Below are 24,104 nucleotides of genomic sequence, written 5' to 3'. Positions count from 1 at the left end.
GATGTGGCACATTTTATGACTCAATAACTTGGTTTGTACCAAGGTTGTTTTCATGGCTCTTCTTCTAAGTGCTATAATTTTCAAACCAGGCAGACATTTCACCCTGACAGCACACTCTGATCAGCACGAAGATCGTTTTCATAGCCATTTGGTTTACACGCAGACATTACCAAATGGAGAAAAATTAAGGTTTTTGGTTATTGTGACCCAACACATATGGAAATGCTGCACAGGGATCAGATCGGAGGAAGTTTTGGGGCTTCTCACAGACCACATATCTGTGGCCCTGATGGTTTTTCCAGGTCTTCAAACCACAATCTAGATTGTCCTCAGCACACTTCAGGGTTTCCATTCTGCAGGGTCTTTAAGTGAAGTCATTTTTACCAGGAGATGTAATTCTTTAAAACTAAGAAACTGTCTGTTTCTGTGCTGGTAAAAGTTTAAATGAGGTTGACAGGGGAATTTTAACTCTGACATAATCTGCAGTTATTTTTATGCAAAGCACAAACCCTTGGAGCACTGACTTCTTATATAAAGCATCCAGGAACTAAGCAAATACTTGAGGGCTAATTAATTTTCTACAGATATTAACTTATTTAAAATCACAAGAACAGGAAACACTAAAACAAATGTCACGGTGAACTGTTCCACATCATTCCAGTCTTTTATTTTCTGTTTTGTTTCTTGCCTTTATGCAGCTAATATGCCATCCTGTCCTTCACCCCTCTCCTTCTCTTCCTCTTGTAATGTCTAGCTCCGTCTCTGTGTACAGTGTCTGTTATCGTAACTGTGGACTATTGTGGCCCAGCGCCCACAGTTGCAAGGTCCCACCATCAGACAAGGATGATGATTGTTGGTGGGTGCCCACAAGATACAGTACAGGATTTGAGGCCTTGACTGCGGTGCTGAATGTCACTGTTATTTTCCTCAACAGCTTTTAGAATACCCAAGGTCTTTTCCGAACCAGTAACTGTCTTCAGTGACTCAAAGAATAGAATAAAGGTAGTGTATAGGAGGGATTGGTGAGGGAGAGGTGAAGGAGGATGAAGAGGGCAGAGAGAAGTGGTTGGTCCACGTGCACTTTTATCAAGAGGGAACGATATCTGTGAAATGCAGAACAAATGCACCAGCACAAGTTTTCAACAATGTGAGTGACACTCACAGATGTGGTAACAACAGAGAGAAAGAGTTGATGAAAAATACTAATAAAGATAAGTTAAAGAGGTAGTGGATTTTTAATATAAGGTAGCACATGTGTCGAGCTCAAGAGTTGGAGGGCCAAATCCGTCCCACTATTGCTTTTTATGTGGCCCTCTTTAGACTCTACATACAAAGAGCTTTCAAAAAGCAATTAAATATATTGTCAAATTACATCAGCATGAAAAGGTGTTTAATACTCACACCTATTTATTTATATTTTTGACAGTTTGTAAGTGGGTTTAATCAATGCATTCTGGAGCAACCGGCACTTTGAGGATATTCATGAGCTTAAAATAAAAATGAGTTTCTCTTTACTGTATCTAGCCTACCTTAGATACAGTGCTGGGGAATACATATTCTTACAATGTTTTTTTTTCTTTTTTTTTGTTAAACCTACAACTTTTAGATCATCTCACAAATTTTAAAATTAGATAAAATGATGTTGAAGGGTTAGGGTTAGAAGAGCTCTATAGTTTTAATCAAAGTGGATAAGCAGGAGGTTAGTGGGACACAGGACAATGTTGGGGGGTAGTGATCTACATGTAAAGTGAGAGACTGAATGGTGGTGAAGTAGAGTTTAAATTATCCTCTAATGGTCTTCCAGCTGCAGTCATCTCACATTAGCAACCTGGTTTCTATTGGTAACTCTGCTGCATCAAGCTGCTGCCAGCACCTGATTCATCCATTCATTTAAGCTAATTCACTCTGTGAAACCAATAGGTAGGTGTCAGGTCAGAGATTGGGAATCACAGGTGTTAGGAAGTAAGCAAGCAAAATCCACGAGGGCTTGACCTCCATTAGATTAACATTTCTGGCTGACCCAGACAGAGGCTGACGATGGTGTCTCAACACTTGGCGTATCAAGCGAACAGATGGTGCAGGAGATCAACAGTCTGGTAGGATGTAGGTAAAACCTCTATTACCTATCACTCTGACCAGTTAGACATGTGGCTTCAAACTGTGAAATAATTTTATGCAGAGCTTTGCACAAAGGTTTTTACTTGCTTCCAGATTTCTTCTCCTTGGGGTTTTTTTTTTGACACATTTACATGTTTCACAAAAAAAATAAATAAAAAAAATATCACTTCACAAGAAACTGACAACAACCACACATCGTATAAGATCAATCAATCAAATCAAGGACAGATTAAATAGTCACTGACTTCATTATTACAGTCATATCTAATTGACTGTGAGAACCCACAGTTGAAATACACATGGAACGGGGTTGAAGGTTCCCAGGAAGGACCACCAAAATTACTCCAAGATCTCATTAAGGACTCAGTCAAGAGGCTGCAAAACAGTCCAGAACAACATCTGAAACTCAGTAGGCCTCATTCAGTTAAGATTAGTGTTTATTATTCAATTGTAAGAAAGACACTGGACAAAAAATGCATCTATAGGAGTGAAAACCATAGCCGAACAAAAAGAAAACAAGTCCCTGAATCACATTTCCCCAATATATTCACAAGAAAATATGTGAAGAATATTTTGTTTGTGGAACTTTTCTGAAGTCAACATGCTACGTATTATCTAGCCTAAAATTAACATAGCGGTGGTAATGTCCGGTGCTGTTTAACTGCTTAACAACTTCAAGGACTTACTGTAATTGATGAAAGTGTGAGTTCCGCTCTCTACTGTAGGAGAAAGTAATCAGTTCTTAAACTCAAATCTACTATTAATTAAGCTCAGATCAAGCTTGCTTGAGTCAAGCAGCAGGACAGTGATCTAAAGCAAGTCTACTCCTGAATGTCTTTGGAGTGGCACACTCAATATCTAGACTTAAATCTGATAAACATGCTATGGCATGATCGCATTTAGTCAGATTGTTACGTCTGACGAAAGAAACAAAAAAAGTTATACAAGGCGTAAACACTCTTTCACAACATTGTACCTAAATTCACATATTAGAATATATTGTTGCTGTTCTTCTCTTCTTGCTTCAAGAAAAAAAAAAGAAAAAAAAGTGAGCTGTAACAATGAGATGTTCCAGGGAAACACAATGTTCCACATTTTCACTGAATCTGAAGACAGTCACTTGCAATTTAGGTTTGGCTGTGAAGTCAGGCATGTTACCACAATACCCTTATTAAAAAGACTCAGTTAAAAGGTTCGTTTTTGTAGTTGACTCATCCAAGGCTGGTTTCTTCACCAGGCTGATGCCGTCACACTGTTACTAATTACTTATGTAATTTTCCGTCCTCACAAGTTGCAGAACAAACTCATGTTTGTCCTGCAGATATATATGTTATATATGTTATAACATAACATTTACAATTTTTCACCCCTGAAATATTGAAGGTACAACAAAAACTATTTTGTTTTTTAAATTCATTTTCAAGGAACACAACAAAAGCTTGTGAAATTTCAACAAATTATATTGTGATTTTTTGTGACAAACACAAATTTGTGCAGGAATACAAAGTAGGAAGTATTCCAAACACCAAAATGTTATGATAACAAAGAAGTTCTGTATCATGTGTCTAATAAAAATATTACCAACAATCAGTCAGAAGGTTAAATGTAGCCCGAGGTTCATTCCTGCAACTTTCAGCTCATTTCTGCCCCCATTGTTTAATCTGTCTCTCTGCTGACTCATCATATCCTTCTTTCAGCACAGATTCCAACACATTACGCTCCAGGCTGTGTGGAGATGAAGACAAAAGTGACCACATTTTCACTGGAATATCTTTTGTGAGTCTGGGTGTTGGCCTGAAGCTCAGTGAAAAGGCTGCATCAGCATATTTTACTCCTTTGATCCCCATGCAGGAAAAAGACACAGACAGAAGGACAAACTCACAGGTTTACGCGTTCAAGTGTCGGAGGTCTGCTATCCACATACAAAGTTGCAGCAGGTCGACGTGTAAAACACTGAAATATTTGAGAACACAATGTGAGCCCTGCCAAGCAAACAGACACTTTATGCTTGTTTCAAGGCTGCGTTGGTTTGCAAGTTGACGCTGCTGCCAGCTAATATTATTAGTGTTCACACTGAACCAAAAGTGTGATGTATTGTCTATGCTTTAAAACCTGAAAATAGTTTTAAAATTTGGGTTCTTAAGTTTTGCCATAAAAATGAGCACATTTTACATGCAGGGCTGTTTTTATTTATTTATTCTTTTCAAAATGTTACCAGCCTTTTCAACTTCTATAGAAAATGTTGGTGTCCCCTGATTATAACTGTTCATTTATAGTTCTGGCTGTATGTTTAGGATCGTTATTGGGAGGTGAAACTCTGTGCCAGACTTAAGACTTGTTCACCTGTTAACTGGTTTTCTTAAAGTATTGCACTCTATATAGGTCAATCCATCTTCCACTAAATTCTGACCAGCTCCAGTCTAACTGCTGTAGAGAAGAACCCTGTGACATGAAGCTGCCACCGTCGTGCTTCGCCACGAGAATGATCTTCAGAGTGAGTTTTCCTCCAAACATAGCATTTTGTATGCTGGGCTTAGTTTTTGTCTCTGACCAGACCACCTTCTTCCATACGTTTTTAGTGTCTAATACTGTACATGGGTAGTAGCCACCTCTATACAGGACATCTTTCTCAATGACTATATATATATATATTTTTCTGACCACTCCTCCAAACAGGTCAGATTTGTGGAGGGTGATTGCAAGTGGGGGAATCTGTTGACAATTGTCCTGTAAGTTTTAGTGCACATTTCATTTGCATGCAAACATTTTTAGAAATAAAAAACCTGGTTCTCAGTCACAATAAGCAGGTGCAGACATCATCTATAACGTTATCTGGAAGCTATGTTTATAAGAAATAGGAAAAAGAACCAGCAATGACCTGAAACAAGACCTATGATGCATCATCCTTAGGTTGATGTGATATTTTTGAAAGAGATGCAGCCTCAGTGGCCCTAAATGGTACATTGTGTTATTTTGTTCAGATCTTGTTTTATTTTAGCTTTTAAGTGACCTACTTCTTCTCTCCTATTTGTTGGTTGCCACGGTGAAGCCGTAACTTTGAGAAAGAAAAAGGAGACAAGACGCTTGCAAGGACAATGATGTTGATGTGTTACACAGGGAAACAACGTGACTGATGTGCCAACACAAAGGACGAAACGAGGCTGCAGGTTAGTCATCAAGCCCCATTTACACTCTGTGCTGATGACAAAAACACGATTTTTACGCAACCTCTCTCTTTCTCTATTTACAAAGCAGGTGATTGAATGGCTGTGTCCTTAAACTAGAGGGAAGGGAAGGATTAAAGGTAGGAAATGACACATTTAGAAAAAATATCCCCCATCAACATGCTCATCAAATTACAATAAATTAAAAATCCTTTGATATTCAAAGATTTGCTAAAATGTTACATTGCTGAAAGTCTAGGTTTAATTAAAAATAAATAATAGGCAAATAAAAATTTTTTTACACACAAAATCTGACAAATGAATCACACACTAGAATCAAATGCATTTTAATGAGTCCAAAGGCCTTTAGCTTCCTAATATTTGAAATGTGTCAAGCTTTTACTTCTAATGGAAATAAATTATGTATTTGTTATTGATATAAAAAGAAAGATCATCTTTCTCTGTGAATCCTAATCTGGTGGAAATAAAAGTCCAGAACAGAGCTGGGACTGAAAGTTTTGGTAGGAGAAAATATATTGCTCACATTGGTGTCAATTGTGGATTTATGTTTAGTTTGGAGAGGATTGGCAATTTTTTTTAAAGTTTGTTTGTGAATGCATCAAAATTAAAAGTTAGTGTTTAGCTTCCTCTAGCATATTTGAATTTATGTTAATGTTGCTTGTACGTTTGGCAGATGCTTTTATCCAAACTGACAAGTTGATAATATTGTACTACTTCAGAAGGAAAATTAGATGTAGAACTCAAACTATCAGAGTTTATTCAGAGTTGTAGGACATTGTTACAGCTGTGGGGAGGAGGGATTTCCTGTAGCAGTCAGGAGATCTGAAAAAGCATCTGGCTTAAGACACTTTTGTTGTGACCAATACGTTTTCCATTTTCTGAAAAGTATCTCTTCTGGAGTTTGTCACAGAATAAGTCAGACTGGACTGTGTTAAATGCACAGGAAAAGCAGATGCATGATGTCGTCCATAGCTTCAACTCTACAATGATCAGCAAACATTACCTTAATCTGAAAAGAGGACTTCGGACGACAGTCCAGGCTTTTATTTCCCTTTCCCAGTGGTTCTAGAACACAACAGCTGAAGTTTGTGTTCTGGGTACATCTCTATGTGTTGGCTTTCAAAAACAACATTTTTCCTTCCACTAAACTTTTCATTAATATCCTTAGATACAAGTTTCACACATTTTTTTAGGATGTTTCCATTGTGCACAAAATGCAATGACTGCAAGGACATTCAGCCCTCTCACCTAGGAGCTTTTTCATAGCTTCAGCCATGCTTATAATACAACTATAAGGGTAGATGACAAGTTTGTTAAGAAATATAGAAAATATACATTTTTGCTATAAGGTAATAAAGCTTTCGTGAAGAACTAAAATGTATCCGATAATTCTGCAAAATAATCTAACAACAATGTGAATGGACACCACAAAAACCATGGTCAAAAGATTTCTAAAATCATTAAATTTAGATGATGAATGAAGGAAGAGCTTTCTACAAATATATTGCAAAATTTAATTTATACATTAACAAAATTATGGGTCAGCAATAGAAAATATCAAAACATTGTTAAAATAACACATTTGTTCCTGTCCTGGTTTGAAACTAGCCTTTTGAGGAGTTTCCTGAAATCTCAACCAGCTAGCGATCTATTCGCAGACAGGACTCTGACATGTCATCTTGTTTTACCATTAACACAGACACTGACAGCGGCAGTCTGTTTTTAATATCCATGGAGTTCGCAGACAGGGGGCTCAGACCACCCAGGAGTTGAACAAACTTCCCACTAAATCGGATTGACACTTATTTTCTGGTCTTGCAGTCTGATTTAATCTCTCCGACCACAGGCAGGAGGAGACTAGGTGGAAAAAAAGTCAAAGACACATTTGATCTCAGTTGTGCTGTCTTTCTTCAGAAGCGGCCTCTTCCTCTTCCTCTTCCTCTCCCCCGTCCTCTCCCACGAGCGCTGCTCAGGTGCCCGGCAGAGCGTCTCAGCTTCTTCCTCTCCTCGTGGTGTTCTCTCTCCGCCTGCTGCTGCTTCCTCTGCTGCTCCGACTGCACACAGGACATCAATAAGGATGTTCAACTTTTTCCATATGTGGATGTAAGGTCACAGCCTGGCTGTCACTATTTTCCATATTCAGTATTACAACAGTATATCTTTGACTGGGAAATAGCTATTATGAAAGACGATTTAGCAGAAAAACTTCCTGGAGGCATGCCAGAGAGACGCCTTTTCTTTCCTTCCCTCATAAATGTGAAGCGTTTGCTAAACATGAATAGGATTTTCAGTGACAGTGTTTGGTCTCTTCAGATGAGATTGAGCTTTACAGCAACAATCTGGACAGAAACAAAGGTTGAAAAAGTGGGAAAGCAGCTCATGCCAATTGCTGTACACAGTAGAAGATCTGTGATGCTCTGGGCCTGTTTGTTTTTACTACGGTGAAAAATTGTAAGCATTTCTTTCTCTCACTATACTTATTATCTTTCTGTAGATGAACACAAAGACCTTCCCAGCTCGCTCCCCTTCACCTTAAGCTGCTTCATTTACAGCTAACACCATGTTTTATTGTTGCGTGCCGTTCTCCTGAAGCGAAACGATGTGAAACATTTACAGGAGCAACAGTAACTCTGGATTATTTGCACCCGTGTACCTTTTTGAGAGTGAAGGTCAGCTGTTTGCTGCCCACCGCCGTGTCCGCTGTGCTGCTGATTCCTGAGCTTTCCTCCAACTTTAGCCTCTCCTCCAGAGAAGCCCTAAAAACAAACAAACATTTAGCAAACAGAGCGATGAGGACGGGACGGATCAGAACAGAACTATTCTCTGTAAACCCGACGTACTTCTGCAGTTTCTGCTTGTGGGCCATGTCGCCAAAACTCCTGAACTCCTCTCCGGCTTTGAGCTGATAAAACTGCAGCTGACTTGTCTTCTTGCTCTCGGTCTCGTCTCCTCTGCCCTGTTTCCGCTCCAGCAGGACGGTGTTGCGGTCAGCATCCCTCCTCTCCTGCCGCCGTCGGTCTCTGTCCTCCTGCCGCAGTAGCCGCCGCTGCTCCCTCACCTCCTCCACCCAGCTCTTGTCGTCGTCAGAGCTCTCTTCCTCAGAGCTGGCTCGCCCTTCTGGCTCCTCTTCTTCATCTGCCGCCTAACCAGAGAAAATTATTCTTGTGATTATGACATAAAGATGGTCTTTAAATGTCCCTTTTTAAACACAGTCTTCCTCCTCATAAACACCTACTGTAGTCATGTAGCAACGGTAAAGCCCAACATACTAAACACAAGGATTTCAGATTATGTTTAAGGTTCCAAAATAACCTAATGAAACGTTTGTCTTAAATTCCAACTTTCCAATTTTAACTGAGAAACTTTATGTATACTTTTAGCTTTCCTTGACTCATAAACATTCTTATACAAAGTCTGGCTGGAACCATCTGGACCAAAGTGTATGGAAAAGATAAATAACAATGAAAGCACCTTGCTATTACATAATTATGAAAAAAACTTCATTTTTCACAAGCATCAGCATTATTGGTAGGAATGTGCAAAAAGTTCTTGATGATCAGCAAGCATAGATTCAACAATGAAGAGCTATTTACACAGCTTTTGTGACATCTTCACAAAAATAAATACGGTCCATTTCAAAATCTAACTCAGGAACTTGTACAGAATAAAGCAGTTGTAAGTGTGGAATCTTGAGTTCGTCCTGAGAATATCACCTAAATACCAAAAATAGCAAGCAAGTGCATTTCATCAACAGAATACGTAAACATAAATGTATGTTTTTCAAAATTTATCTTGATTTGGGAAATGATAAAAGCAAACTCCATGCTATTCTAGAGTTTTCAAGATTGCATAAGAATCTTGTAAGTGGGACAGAAAGGCCCATTTCTATTAACCACTCTTCAAAAATTATAAAACATACCATCCAAATAAGGAAAATGTATGTTAATCTTCCCAAGTCAGGTATTGCTGCATATTGCCATATTTTTTCCACATATACCAGGAAAAAGCTTTCTATTTCTCATTCTGCCACTGTGTGATTTTTGTCAGAAGTGACTAAGAGTGAGATTTTGTCAGAAAACCCTCCGGGGCAGATACGTGTAAAACAGATGATGAATATGTAAAAAAAAACCATTTGATTCCCGCTGTAAAGTACGGTGGGGGATGTGTGATAGTGTGGGCCTGGTTTTATTTTTGAAGGACCCTGGAACCTTGTTTGAGTTTTAAACATTACAAACACAAATACGAGGACATTTTAGCTCAATAAAACTGAAAAAAATTGAAAATGGGCCACGATTTGTTCTTTCACACAGGATAACAATCCAAAACATATAACCCTATAAACACCATATGCCTTCTGGATCTTGTATATCTGATTGCACGTTCAAGACTTAAATCTCAGAGAAAAATAATTGGATCTGAATTTTTTTTGTGTGGACTTTTGCACATCTTTACCAGGGAAAAGAGCTATTTCTCCAAATTATGTTCTTTTCATACTTATTTTTCTCACCATATATCAAAATCAACAAACTCTAACCTCCTGGTAGAAGCAATAAAAAGTCAACATCATACCACACAATTAAATGTTACCTGCTGGACGTCGGCCTCCTGCTGAGCCAGCAGCCGCAGCTTCTTCTTCCTCTTCTGTCCCACCTTGGAGACGATGGGGTTGAGCAGCCGGAACTCCTCGCTCTGCTCGTCCACCTGGTAGTCCGGGTTCTCGAACATCACCTTGAAGCGGTCGTCTCCCAGGATGGTGGGGAGAGCCTGCAGATGTCGCGTGCAAAGGTTAAACGGTCATTAAGTCATAAGTATTTCATCACTTGATCTCTTAACTGAGCCGTTGTCTGTTGGAGTAGACTGTAAAATGTGTTGGGATAAAATGACAAAGTTAGTTTGGAACATTTTCTTAGTTTCAGTAATGAAACAAAAATTATGTTGCAAGTTTATCATGAACCAAAACCTACGGTGGCCCTGAGGTGCAAACCACTTCAGCAAATTGAAAGCACAATTACAAATTACAAAAGCACTACAACATTAACGAAAGCACTACAACATTAACAAAACGGAAAGGGTATGTCCCAGTTGGAGACCTGAGAGATCGCTGATTGGATGACATTGCTTTTGAACCGGAAGTTATCGCTTGAGCAGGTCGGTCAGTTGTTGCGATACGTTACAGCGTCCGCAATATTGAAAGTGGCTTATCTACCAGCAATCTAATACAAGTAAATGGACCGAACTTTGTAAAGTGCCGTTCTGCAAAGTATTTCAAGTTAATGAATGCCACTGACACAACCTCTCACACATTATTATATATAGGAATGAAAAAAACAAACAAAAAAAAAAAAAACAAAGGACAACGTTTCGAACTTTTTGATGTGATTATTTAATTGTTTTGGGGCACAATAATTACATTTGATACAGCTGATTCTGATAAATTGTTTTTATTGATGAACACACACATACCTTTACAGTGATGTATTCATGAACATATTAACACAATTCCATAATTCAATGTGCATTTGCTATTTCATGATATGAATTAAAAAATGTAACGTAAAGGCAGTGGGTCCACTTTGTGCAGTAAAACTGTTGAAACTAGTTCACGCAGCACGTTTTCTCCACTGCCACTGTCAAGATGGCGGTGACGTAATAGGACTCTGCGTATACGTATTCATGCCTATTGCCCAATCAGCGATTTCTTAGGTCTCCAACTGGGACATACCCTTTCCGTTTTCTTAATGTTGTAGTGCTTTTGTTAATGTTGTAGTGCTTTCGTAATATGTAATTATGCTTCGTTAATGTTGTAGTGCTTTCGTAATTTGTAATTGTGCTTTCAATTTGCTGAAGTGGCTTGCACCTCAGGGCCACCATAAAACCAGTTATTATTTCTGAGAAGTGACAAGGTGTGACCGCTCCAACTGGTGTGCCGTCATATTTTCCTACCTTGCCCTTCTTCTTCCTGGAAGCCAGCTCTGCCTCTTCATCTCCCTCCTCCATCAGCTTGAGAGCCAGCTCCTTGTTCACCTTCGGCAGCTTCTGTCTCATCACAACAAAATGTACTTTCGATACAAACAAACACAAAATCTGATGACGCAGACTGCTGTTCACATCCTCAAATTACACTTCCAAGTCTAGCGTTCTTAGAGCTCATAATGTTTTTTTAACATTTGGAGCCAGTTCGGACAGGATGAGAGGACACAAATATTTTGATGTGTTGCAACAGCTCAGCTGGTTGAAACCAGGGGAATCTTGTCTGCAATGAGCAGCTATTGAATGAGACTAATGTAAGAAAAGGTTGCACCACAAAACAGTACTTATGGGAAAGTTTGTCATCTTTCCAGCACTCCTCACCTGAACCTGGACTCTCTGCGTTCTGGACTCCTCGATCTTCTGCCGGATCTTGTCCTTGCGGTATTCCTCATACGCAAAAGGATTTGCCATGGTTTTCACCTGAAGCCGAGTCAAATGTTACAATTGTGATATATGACCTTTTGGCAACATCGGGATGCCACATGATCTCCGTAATGGTTCCAATAAATATTTCAGAGTGAAACAACCCGACACAGTAGCAGACATCCCACCTTGTGATACAGCCTTATGTCCATGAAAAAGCCGTGCATGTAGGCTCTCAGGAGAGACGACCCAATCAGGTGAGACAAACCTGGAGAAAAAACATTAAAACTGAATTCACACAAAAGAAATACATTCATGGTTCCTTAAAAGGTGAATCCTGCTGATTTTATCTTTGATTTTTTGGGGGCCAAACTATGACCCTATTTGAACAGCTTCTACACATTTGTCCTGTTAAGATAAAAAAAAAAAAAAAAAAAAAACGGTCACTAACCACTACAAATACTGGGCTTCCACTGTATTATTAAAATATTACAACCATTAAACAGAAGATTTGGGTGAGAACTGTGAGTTGATCTTTTCACCATTTTCTCTGCCACTGTATTTGGTGCATACGTTAAACTGACAATGAGTCACTGAATATTTTTCTGCCATTACAATAATTAGTGGGATCTGCTTTTGCAGGTCGAGGAACACGTAATTTGGAAATGGAATTTATACCTTTACATGTTCCTATATCACCTCACCTGTGGCTAAAATTATTGGGAGAATTTATAAATGTGGGATTGGCCAGAAACACACAAAAGTCAGATAATAAAGATGGAAAAATATTAAACTCAAAAATATATTTTCATGTATATTGAGAAAGTTACTAAATGTGAGCAATTTCTTCTATATTGGTTACTTATACTTTTTTTATGCAGAAGAAAAAAAAGTGTATAAAACTCATCATCAGAACCTGATGAAGCATCTCTTCAGTTCATTAGTGGGTGAGGTGTGAGTGGTAGCAGATGTAAGCTGGACGAGTTCAAGCCTGCGACAGCAGGAACTCCCAGAAAGTGGAGCAACCTGCTTTTCCTGGGAATGTCAATCCGTAAACTCGGTAGACCCCTGCATGGTTATGTAAGAGCCGCGGATCCTGTAAATCAACACCGCTGTCCCTCAGGACCAACCCCCCAGCCCATCTCCCTTTATTCCACACCAACCAACCCGCTTCCTGCTCTGCTGTAATCTGATCTCGCTACTGCTGAGGCTGCATTCCAGTGTTCATTCAACCCCTCCAGGGTTCTCTGCCTGCATACCTAGAGCCTCTCAATCAATCCCCCATGCCTCTGCTCAGCACAGAGGCACACAGAAACTGAGACTCTCAGTTCCTGGGATCGTCTCACATCTCATCATTAGAGCATTTCACTGCGGCGATGTCTCACCCAGATTCTCCAGGTCCTTGCGAGTGACAAACTTGTAGTCGTCGTAGACCGTGCTCTCCGGGCTCTCCTCCAGCTCCTCCGTCAGGCTGTCCAGGAACGAGCACCAGCGAGGAGCCGGGCCCAAAGCCTGAAACACAGGAGCGGCACGCTTCAAACACGACTCATATTTAGACTTTCAGAGAAATCTGGCGTGTATTTGTCGAAGCAAAAATAGCCTGGCTGCTCCCAAACATTTACATTACAGCCAGAAGTGAACGGTGCGTCTTTGTAGGACACAAGGCAAAGTTTTCACCTAAAATGTTGTGATGGACTGAAATGATCTTACATATAAAAAGCAAGTTTGCAAACATTTACAACTCCTGTGAGTGTGATATTTTCACACTCCTGTTTGGAATCGCTTTCAGTGACAGAGTTTCTGCTCAGATGTAAACAGCTGACTGGAAACCAACTAAAACAAGATTTTATCTGCTTATTGCTTTTCTCAAACTGATCTTTTATTAAAAATTCAGCACAGGAGATTTTCTAAGAATTTCGGACAAAATTTTGCACGTATCTTGGGCTTTAAATATTAAAAATGCAAAAGTAGAATGTAAGAAGGAACGAGAGTTGAATGGATGGATGAATGGCCAAACAGACGAATGGGGGAAAACAGATGGGATAATGGATAGATAAACAGACAGATGATTAAATGAATGGGTTGATGAAGGAAGGATAAACAAATGAATCAACAGATGAATAATGTACAATCTAACATAAAACCTGCAAATATACTCAAATTAAAATTCCACACTTTTAAAAATCATGAAAGTTAATAATTTTCCTTGTTTTCTCTATTTCCTTACCAGCAAGTTTGTTTCCAGTGTTTAAAACTCAAGGTTTCCCCCCAAAAACTTGCTAAGCCTGGTGGTTTGGTGCTTGGATACTCATTCATCCAGCAGCCCACCGTGTTTTTGAGTTAAAAAATGTTTAAAGCTGAAAGGAAATTTCAAAATATCACTTGATAATTATGTGTTATTGGAAGATTGGAAGATTAATACCTGAACACCAACTATAAAATTGTAAAAAATGCAAACATTTTAAAAAGACTTAAATAAAAAAATAATGCTTAGAAAAGCCTGGTGGCCCGCCAGGCTTACAATATACCAGAGGAATACACACTGAAAACCTTTAAATGAATTAAAGGACAAAAATGAGAGATGCTTCTAAATATTTGTGATTACCCAATTTGGGATTTATTCTTTAATCTTGTGGGTTATTTCTATGCCATGTAAGCTGTGTTGGAAATAAATATGTAATATTTTAATCACAATGGAAGCTTACAGTTTTAATGTAAAAGTTAATGTAATTTGCTTTAGAACTAAATAGTATGGGCAAAAAAAAGTAAGTAAATGTTTAACAGTCAAAAAAACTGTTACTTAAAGTTTAAACTCTTACTGAACTGGATCATGGGTTGTGATTAGATGGGGAAGAATCAAGTACAAATTGTTATTTATTGAAAATTGCATCAGCTCAGAACTTTGCTCCCTCTTTAATAATGGTGGCATGTTGATGTCTTCGTTTGTTGATATGAGCAGCAATGGCTTTCAGTGTAATCTTTGCTTAAGGGTTATGCAATCATGGTGGGAAATGTTATGCATTTTCGCTTAACATCTCACCCGCCCAGCCAACATGAAAAAGACTATTTTACTGTAGGTTGACTCTGGGCAAAATGTCATGTCGCCAATTTAAACCCAATCCAGCGTCCAATCGTTCTTCAGTTCCATGACAGCACATGAAGCTGATCAAGTCTCTTCTGAAGGAAACATCTCAAAAACATCAACGGGCTGCATTTACAAGTCCCAGCGTATTTTAGGCACTTCATTGACTCTGACTCAGTAAAGAGTCAGGACTAGAAGCGATAAAAGCAAGTCAAGACTGATCTCAGATCAGAACTGCACTTCTCAGAAAAACACATCACTCTTTGAATTAACGTTGAGAAAGAACACCAGGTGCGCAAGTGGCTCAACAGGTTCTAACCCAGAGACCCATTAAGTTGAAGCAATCAATTTATCACAGCTGAAATACAACAAGTGTGCCTCCAATGTAAATAAGATTCTTCCATCTTCTTTCATCAAGTATTTCACTGAAATACTGGCCTGTTTTTTTAGATGTTGAACAACTTTAAAGCATATTCTGTGTGGGAGACTGATGAAATTTGTTTTCTTTATGAATTGTAAAGAGTTTTCTGTGTTTTCATGTTTAACGCTGCTATAAACACATTTTTAGCTAAAACCATTTATCTTTAATCCAGCTCCAACAGCACAAACCTACGTGTAGTTGTGCTGAATAAATTTTGTAGACAAAATAATTTGTTTTAATTTTCATAGTAAAAAGTCCCTTTTTATGGTCCAATTTAGAGTTTTACGAGCTAAACAAAGACGGTCCTAGTCTGGTTTACTAAGTGGCATTTTTTGAATGCACAGAGTGTGACTATGCTGCATCGTTCAGCCGTCTGAGTGTATCTGACTGGATTAAAACCTGAATTTGACTCCACTGTTCTGAGATATACAAGAATCGGTACACAACTAAATACTACATGTTTAGTAAACTTCAAAAAGTTGTTATAAAAATGTCATGAAATAAGTTTTCTGGGAATCTGGCAAAGATTACTTTGTCACCTTGTCATTGTATCTAGGATGAAAGGTTTATCCAACCAGGAATGCCCTCATTTACACAAAGCAGAGCAGAGTTTACAGTACACACACACACGCACATACACACACACGCTATTCTGATCTGTTCTCTTTCTAAACAAACTGACTTCTCTTCTTTTGTTGTCTGCTTCTACAGAGTTACTCAGAAGTTTAAATAGAGTCACCTTATGCATAAGGTTGAGGTTGGGCCATTCCAACCTCAACCTTTGCTTAATGTGTTGTGGAGTATTTTATTCACTCCACAACCAGCAAGCATCATCTTTACTACTTCATACCACTCATCTCTGTGACCAAACAGCTCAATCTCTGTCCCGTCTTTCCTCCAGGAGTCATATGGTTCTACCATGTGGACAGCTGCCAATTCTGAGCGTCAATTCACAACAACAGTCCCTGTTGATGTGAACTGGCTTTTAACACCTTGATTTTACAGCATCTTCTAGCTTATGATGGGCTTCTTGGTTCTGAAGACGCCTTGGTTTTATTGGGGAGAGGAAAATTTGGGCTAGATGAGTGAAACGTTCACAAAACTGGGTTTTCTAGCAGAAAACTCATTTTCAAAAGGACAAAGCTTACAATAAGGGTCCTGAATGACCTTGGAGTGCTTCCTGTTAGGAATGGTGGACCATATTTAAAAGTCAAGAAACCAACCACTTTAAACAGGATGAGTGGATGTAAAATCCTAAATGACACTGTTAACATCTCATTAATTCATGACTGAGTCCATGTCTGTCTGTCTGCTTCTATCACACAGTGAGGCAGCGTTGCACATGAACATGTAGTGAGCATGGCGTCTCCGTACTCACCGGGATGTAGAACGTGTTCATTTTGGGGTCTTCATTGGCCGTGAAAAGCATTCCTGTTCATGACATACAACACAGTGAGGAACGTAAGACAAAGACAGTAAACAATAACTCTGATCAGAGAGCTTTGCTGTAGAATGAAGGTAAGTTTAATTTAAAAAATAATATTAGTAATAATAATATTATTAGTATGAATAATAAGTTCAGAAATATTTTTTTTTCTCATTTCAATGGCAAACTGACAATTGAAGAGAGCTTGTAAAGAAATGAGCCGCTGGAAAATGTTTACAAAATGGCGCCCCCTAGAGGTCAATCATTTACAAAAACAAAACAAAAAAACGGTCTATGACTCCCTGGATGAGCCTTATTCTAATTCAGAAAAAAATTACATTGAGATTATTAAAACTACAATATATATTAACCTTGAAAATCATTTAGTAGAAAGATTATTTCATTTATTAATTTCTATCATTTTCTATTTTTCTAGACAACTCTTATTCTACTTATAACAGTAAAGTGAGCACAAGTATTTTTTCTTGAATATATTTTTTATTGCTTACAAGATTTGGTGCTCCTGGTGGTTCTGGTGTTAATTAAAGAGTTAAAACAGGGGAAAAAATTCTGTTATTTCTGATGTTGACATTTGATTTGATGTTTGAAATATCAAATCAAATATTGATTTGTAAAATTACAGGCTTCTTCCTAATCACGACATGTTCATCAGCTAGAGTAACAACAAAATAAATCCATGAATTCAACTGTTTTTGTTGACTTAAATAAAACAGTTAAACTAAATCTTGAGCTTTGAACAACACAAAATTTCTCCTTCGACATAATACTTCCACCTAAAATACTGGTTCTTATTGCCAAGATACCATTAATGTTTCAGTCACAACAAAAAGAAGTGACCACTGTCTACTTTCTCACAGTTTCAAGAATGTGCAGCAATCATAAAAAGTAATGTTCGTACCTGAATTGGGGTACATGCAGATATCATTGAGGTCACTCTGTGGCTGTATGGAGGAGAACAGCTTCCCCTGCAGAGCAGAGTAGAAAAGACAAATGCAATTTATAGACATCACAACACATCTTCAACTGTATATTGTTTTTTTTTTTCTCTCTGACTCATTTAATAAATACTGGCAGACAGCAGAATATTGACTCGCTGTTCTTCCTTACCGAGTCTTTGTTCCAGATCTTTATGATCTTGGAATCAGCCGACACAATGAGGTCCAGCTGGTCGTGGAAGTTCAAAGATTTGATTGGCAAGTTGTAGAAGTGATCTTTGACCAGCAGCGGTTGGCTGGAACGCAGGTCATACAGCAGCACCTGGGAGAAAAAGACAAAGTGGAGAGAGGGAATCGGTAACAATCACAAGAGAATACATAAAATACCTTTTTTCTTTACTTTTTTCCCTGTTCTGATATAAAATTTAGCTTTTACAGGTAGGGTATGTCCATTTTTCCATTTAAAATGTCCCACAGCGTCACAGATCCCCTGCTTTCCTTAATAGTGGGCATAAAGTGCTTTTTCACCTTATTGCTCTGTGTTTTGCACCAAATCCTTTCGGAGTTTTTGTAGCTGGAAAGCTCAATTTTAGTCTCATCAGATACAGACTGCTTTACGTTTTTGATGGTAGGACAGATGGGTTTCTATAGGCATGCCAGCCAAGCAACCAGTTGGCAATTAGAAAGCATCTAATGGTTGTTAAGGGAACAGGGTTTTATTACTGCAAATAGTAGGCGCCACAGTAATTGTGGTTTGTGATTTTGAAAAAAAAAAAATAAAAAAAAAATAAACATAAAATAATAAAATGCAATTTTTAAAAAATCCTAAAATGTCCTAATCCCGACTAATACTGACTGGCTTTTTCAGTATGAGATTATGTTTCTGCAATAAAACATCTTGCTTGCTAATAGATGTGAAAGGGGTTTATTTTCATAAATATATGGTGTAGTATAATAGCCAAAATTTACACCAAAAGGAGATTTTGTGTAAATAAAACTCTATGTTGTAGTTTTTTTTTAATTTAAATAGTCACAAAATGAAGTTGAGGCTTTTCTGTTGAACTCACCTGTCCAGTGCTGGTGCCTACTGCCATGGTGAGGGAACCATTAAACTTCAGCGCACTGATGGACGGTAAACCCTGAACCCTGTCAGCAATCAGAAAGTCACAGCAATCACCACAAAGAGCAAACATAAAACTCAAAGACAGATATGATGTCTGACACAGACTGGAGCTGGAAACTCGCTCTGACTCAAAGAAAAGTCTGATATTTCAACACGCAGCCTTCATTTTCACAGCTTGCTGCCTGTTTTTCAGGGAGAAAAGCACCATGTGGCTACATATGCATCGGCACGCTGAGATCATCCGAGAGGACGCGACAATCTGAGCGTGGCAGCTCGGTGCTTACTCTGTTCCTTCAGTCAGGCTGCTCAGGGCGCAGTCCAGAACGCCCACTCGGTTCCGGATGCGAGGGTCCCAACATTCGACCCTTCCCTGGTGAACAGACAGAGCAGATCACAGCCAGTCAGAAAATCACAGTTTAGAGTTTTAACAGAGAAGTAGCATGTATTTTCAGTGATTAAATTAATCTTCGAATAGATGCTGCAGCATAAAGACTAGAGTGTTTTCTTCACACTGCTGGCCTAAAGTGTTTGGCTCCATCATGTTGGCTCGGGGAGCGGCTTCCTAATTCAAATGTTAAGATTCCTTCAACTTAAAACTCAACTTTAATCAACAGCTTCTCAGAAATCACCAAAAAATAAAATAACAGATTATATCACACCTTTAAAAAGCAGCCGAAAAATGTTAAGTGTTGATTTAGTGTTGACTCCTGAACAACAGTTCTGCTTTTACTGAATGAAAATGATTAAAAAGATATATTATTCAGCTCTTGGATAAATCACAAAAACTATTAATCCAACAGTTTGTGGTCCTAAATTCCTCCAATGCAAAAAAAATTATTAAAAGACTTCTTCAACCACATTAAACATGCAAACTAAAATAAAGGATAAAAATAAAGCCTACCTTCTTTTAACTTGATTGTCTAATTGTGAGGATAAAAATGATTTAGTTTCTAAACAGGTTTTAAAATGGTTAAAATTCTAACTTAAGTGAATAAAGAGAAATTGTGACTTATTCTGTCTATTATGGACAATAAACAGCACCCTCTCCACCACATAGTGGACAGACAGCGGAGCACCTTCTCACATAGGCTGCTCCAGCTCCGCTGTCGTAGGGACAGATACAGGAAATCCTTCCTGCCACATGCCATCTCACTGTACAATAAAAGCTAAATCATCGTTCTGCACTAATCAGTCCAATTTTGCACAACTGCACTGTGGCACACTTGCTGTACATATATTTACATATACATACTGTATCTGCATTTTTTGAATCTTTGCAAGGACTGCTCTAAGTTTCTTTTTATATTGACAGCATGTTATATTTTATTTTTATTTTGTCTACAATTGCTACTCAGTGGTGGTTGTTGTGTGTCTTGTCTCTATGCTGCTGTAACTGCGAAATAATTTCCCTGCTGGGATGAATAAAGTAATTCTATTCTATTTACACTGTGTTGGTTTATTGATGATTTAATTTGATAAGGTTCTGGTGTAATGTTTCTTGACTGGATGTGTGTTACATTCCAAAAAACGGAATGAATGTTTTAATTCGTCTAAACAGAATTTTTATGTTGTTTTTTTTTAATGATAAGAGTATTTCCTGTACAATGAACAACCATGCTTTTCATTAAAACTAAATGTCTGTTGCTGAAACAACAAAAGAAGTGCTTGTTTCGGGGGCACTAATGCTTGAACAGCATAGGACATTGTTGTGAGGTGTTGAGAGGTGTCGTTGAGCGTGGGATTTGGTGTTGTAAGCGTGGGAGGTCACAACAGAAAACAGCAGACACACCTCATTTGCGTGTCTTATGCACATGCAAATGAGGTAAGTTGCATGTTTACAGCAAGCAGGACAGCTTTTTTTTTTAAGATTTTACTTTCATTTCATTCTGAGCAAACAAGATAGCTCAGAATGAAAGCAGCAAAAATTATAATCTCAATTTGTGTGTCCTGCGGAAGTAGCCAACATTGAAAATGCACAAGATAGCTGCTAACTATATTGGAGTGTGTGCTTTCTTGCTTATATTTACACTGCTTGCAAAGTGTTTGCAATAATACATCAGCTAACTGCCTGGAGGACCCGCATTCCAGAGTGACAACTAGACGCTGCAAGAGTAAATTTAGTTTCTGAGTTGTTGCAAACTGTGGCAACCAGAGACAAGGAGATGAACATTTTAGCAGTCAGTTTAGAAACTGATGTGTAAACAGCGTATGTATGCAGACTGTCATCAAAACCCCACATGCTGCAGTGATAAACTGGCCAAGACAATATAACATGTTGAATATGACTGATTTAGATCAGATTAAAATGGTCTTCAAACAATATTATCATTTATCGCAATAATTTTTTTAAACAATTAATCGCTCAGCAAAATTTGTTATCGTGACAGGCGACAACATGGGCATCAAAAAACGCAGCGCTCACCTCAGAGGTTCCAGTTGCGAATAAATGATGAACAGGGTTGATGTCACAAACATTGTTCTCCCTGGGTGATGACAAAACAAAAATCCATCATGAACAAAGACGACAAATCATGCAAGCCTCGAGATAAGCAAGCATCTCTCAGTACGTACACGCCGTCTGTCTGAAGGGAGTTGAGGAAGCGCCCCTGCTCCAGGTTCAGTCTGTACACCTCGGAACTGTGAGTGAAAACAAGCATTAGGGAAACTTTTGTGAGGGAAACAACAGTTGCCCTCACCAGCTAACACTGCTTTCCAGTCTCACCTCATCCCCACAAAGTAGAGGTCGCAGGAGGGATAGTGGTAGGAAAAGTCCCGTCCGAACTTTGGGATCCGAGTCTTGTAGTAGTGGCCTTGTTGGGCGTGGAACTCCACATGGCGATCGCACTGCAGAAGAACCAGCTGCAAGAGAACACAGAGATTATCGGCACGCTGAAACCTAAGAGCGGTTAAAAATGTTTGGGTGAGCTCAAGTTCCAATCTTGTTACTGCAGCAACAATTTTAGCAGTTATTAGAAAATAGGACAATGAGCTGAAAACACCACATGTTCCCCTTCATCACCACAGTGAATATACTTTGATAACGAGAAGATATTTTTTATCATTTAAGGCAACTTTTGACCACACAGAAAACCTTGTTTTGCCAAAGATCTTCCATGCAGCAACATTTTACTAGATTCATGGAAGCAAATAGGTGAAGAGGGCAGATTTCTTCTAACTTTAACCTCTGTTTCAACTCACAGAGATTTTGTTTAATGGAGAGAAACAGTTCAATCCAATTCAGATCATGGCAAAGCATGACGTTTGTCAGGTAAGAAAGTTTGATGTGTTACTTGGGTTTTTCTCTATGTCTGAAGTTAAAGCAAAACCCTGTTAGGATCAATAGACCTGTTTATCAATAAATAAATTAAAAAAACAATTATGGCTCTGAACAATATTCCATCTGCCATTGACGGACGTGACTGTGTAGCGAAAAACAAACTGGAAATCAATAATTAAGAACAAAATCTCTCACCTTTGAGTAATCATCTGACAGGATGTCAAAAGCTACAACTGTAAGAAGAAGAAGAAAAAAGAAAACAGTAAAACCCATTGTTCCAGAAGGGGCTAGAAAAGATACACGAGAAAAACCTACCATCTGAATCCAAACATCGCTCAAATTTAAGGGACAGCTGATATGTGTCATAGCAGCGAACTCTGGGTTTGTATGTTCCTGAGGGGAAAATACAGTCAATGAGCATTTTCATCTTTCTGCAGTGATAAATTACAGGAGGGTTTTCTGAAGCCAAAAGATGGTCTTACCTGCTGCCAGGATGAACTGACCGTCTCGGGACGCTTTGATAGAGGTGCACACTGTGGGCATCTCAAAGTCCTGAATGAGTTCAATCCGCCGCTGGATGTCTGAAAAACAAAAATAAAAAGGAAGGGGAAAGCAATGCTTAAAACTTTGAACAAATTAACTTGTCTGCAGCGCTGACAATGAAGCGATCCACTCACCAACATCTTTTTTCTGAAGCTGTCTTTTCTTTCGATCTGACAACCACTGCAACAAGAAGAAAGAAGTGAGGATATTTCAACAGATAAAAAAACAGGAGAGTTTTGAATTCTATAATCCCCACACTTAACGAGTTTATTTAAGCCAGCACAGTCGTGTTATAGAAAACAGTAAAGGACTGATTACACACCGTTGAGGAGCTCTTGTGCTACTTTTGAATCACCGGTGTGTTTTGTCTTTCAGCATTATTACACAGAAAAATAAAAAGGGCAATACAACACCTCGGCATTAATCAATCAATGCAATAAATTAAAGCCGAATGTTGTTACCTTACATAATCAATTGGCTAATAAGGAAAAGGCACACGACACACGAGAATATTGTGGTACATCAATGCATTTCTATTTGTGCTGCTTTTTGGCGAGTAGCATGTAAAGTCTACTTTGGTGGTAATAGCCACTGTAGTAAACAGCATCTGAGAGATAGCAATATCAATTAAACCGCTACAGTAACTTTGATCGCATGGAGTATTATACCTCAGGGAGGGACTTTCCATAACTTAGATTGTAAATCTTCACATCGTTCACGTTTGAAATCTGCATTTCTAGGGGTTCGTCGATTCCTCATACACGTTGTTGTACCCCGGCAACCGGTGAGTCTCTATAAAGTGTCCGGCTAGAAACAACATCCGCTTAGCATTCCTCTTAATTTTCAAAACTGAGAAATTTTTGTATTATTTTATTTTATTTTATCTTTTACTTTTCAAACTTAGAAATTTACGAGTTTTTTCAAGAATATTTCTGAGATTAATTTCAAATTTTCGAGGTTTTTCTTTTGTTGCGGAAATATATTCCTTATTTTAGAGTACGGAGTTCCCTAGGGGACATGAGGATTTTTTTCTCTTGCATTTCCTCTCAATAAGTAATAGAGTACGTACTGACTCCTCTAGGAGACACTGACAATTTTTTTTCTTTTGCGTTACCTCACAAAAGTATTGCATTCCCTCGCAATACTTTTGCATTACGTCGCAATAGATTTTGCGTTCTAGAAGACTCATCAACAGCGGCAAAAAAAGTCGCGTATACCTTGAAGAAGAATTTTCGGCTGCTCTTCATCACTTTTCTGCATATACATGCATCTGTACATCCACCCATCCATCCGTCCAGTTTTTTTCCCACAGTTCAAAAACATGACGTTAGATCGATAGACTACACTGGGATTAAAATTGAGACTGTTGAGCGCCCAGCGATGAGCATGTTTATCTACGAACCTCAATGATGCACACAGCTTTTTTCGAAGCTCTGTATCAATAATCATTTAAATTTTTTTAATCTCATGATTGTATTAGGAGTTAGGTTTTTAGAAGTTACTCTGGATTAAAAAGTCAATTGAAAGGAATGGTGACTTTAAGTTAATTTGAAAAAAGCAATCATGAACTGGATAGTGAT

General features: G+C 38.4%; 1 protein-coding gene across 2 annotated transcripts; it reads right to left on the bottom strand.

Annotated features, from left to right (window-relative positions):
- Window positions 1–6,042: 6,042 nt before the first annotated feature.
- Window positions 6,043–23,318, bottom strand: nol10 (nucleolar protein 10). Of its 2 annotated transcripts, XM_032548141.1 has the most exons (21): window positions 23,193–23,318; window positions 22,659–22,704; window positions 22,464–22,562; window positions 22,297–22,374; window positions 22,177–22,214; window positions 21,427–21,563; window positions 21,276–21,341; window positions 21,127–21,187; window positions 18,989–19,074; window positions 18,649–18,727; window positions 17,754–17,903; window positions 17,545–17,611; window positions 16,578–16,630; window positions 13,082–13,208; window positions 11,885–11,964; window positions 11,655–11,753; window positions 11,247–11,339; window positions 9,891–10,067; window positions 8,144–8,445; window positions 7,957–8,059; window positions 6,043–7,357 (listed from the first exon to the last, which is right to left on the bottom strand). In XM_032548141.1, exons 1-21 carry the CDS (start codon window positions 23,256–23,258, stop codon window positions 7,214–7,216), a joined length of 2,151 nt encoding a protein of 716 aa, XP_032404032.1. In that variant the 5' UTR covers window positions 23,259–23,318; the 3' UTR covers window positions 6,043–7,213. The 2 variants fall into 2 exon arrangements, with proteins under 2 accessions (XP_032404032.1, XP_032404030.1); XM_032548139.1 differs by having other exon boundaries at window positions 22,177–22,374; window positions 23,193–23,317.
- Window positions 23,319–24,104: the final 786 nt, after the last annotated feature.

This window comes from Xiphophorus hellerii, chromosome 19 (genome assembly GCF_003331165.1).
Source record: "Xiphophorus hellerii strain 12219 chromosome 19, Xiphophorus_hellerii-4.1, whole genome shotgun sequence".
Classification (NCBI taxonomy): domain Eukaryota; kingdom Metazoa; phylum Chordata; class Actinopteri; order Cyprinodontiformes; family Poeciliidae; genus Xiphophorus; species Xiphophorus hellerii.
This window is presented reverse-complemented; position numbering and strand designations above follow the sequence as displayed.

Coding starts and splice junctions, on each gene's coding strand:
- nol10 (XM_032548139.1), bottom strand. CDS start 23,212: ATGGAAAGTCCCTCCCTGAG. Junction 13,209..16,577: donor TGAACACGTTCTACATCCCG/GTGAGTACGGAG, acceptor CCTGTGTTTCAG/GCTTTGGGCCCGGCTCCTCG. Junction 8,446..9,890: donor AGGAGGCCGACGTCCAGCAG/GTAACATTTAAT, acceptor TTCTCTGGTTAG/GCGGCAGATGAAGAAGAGGA.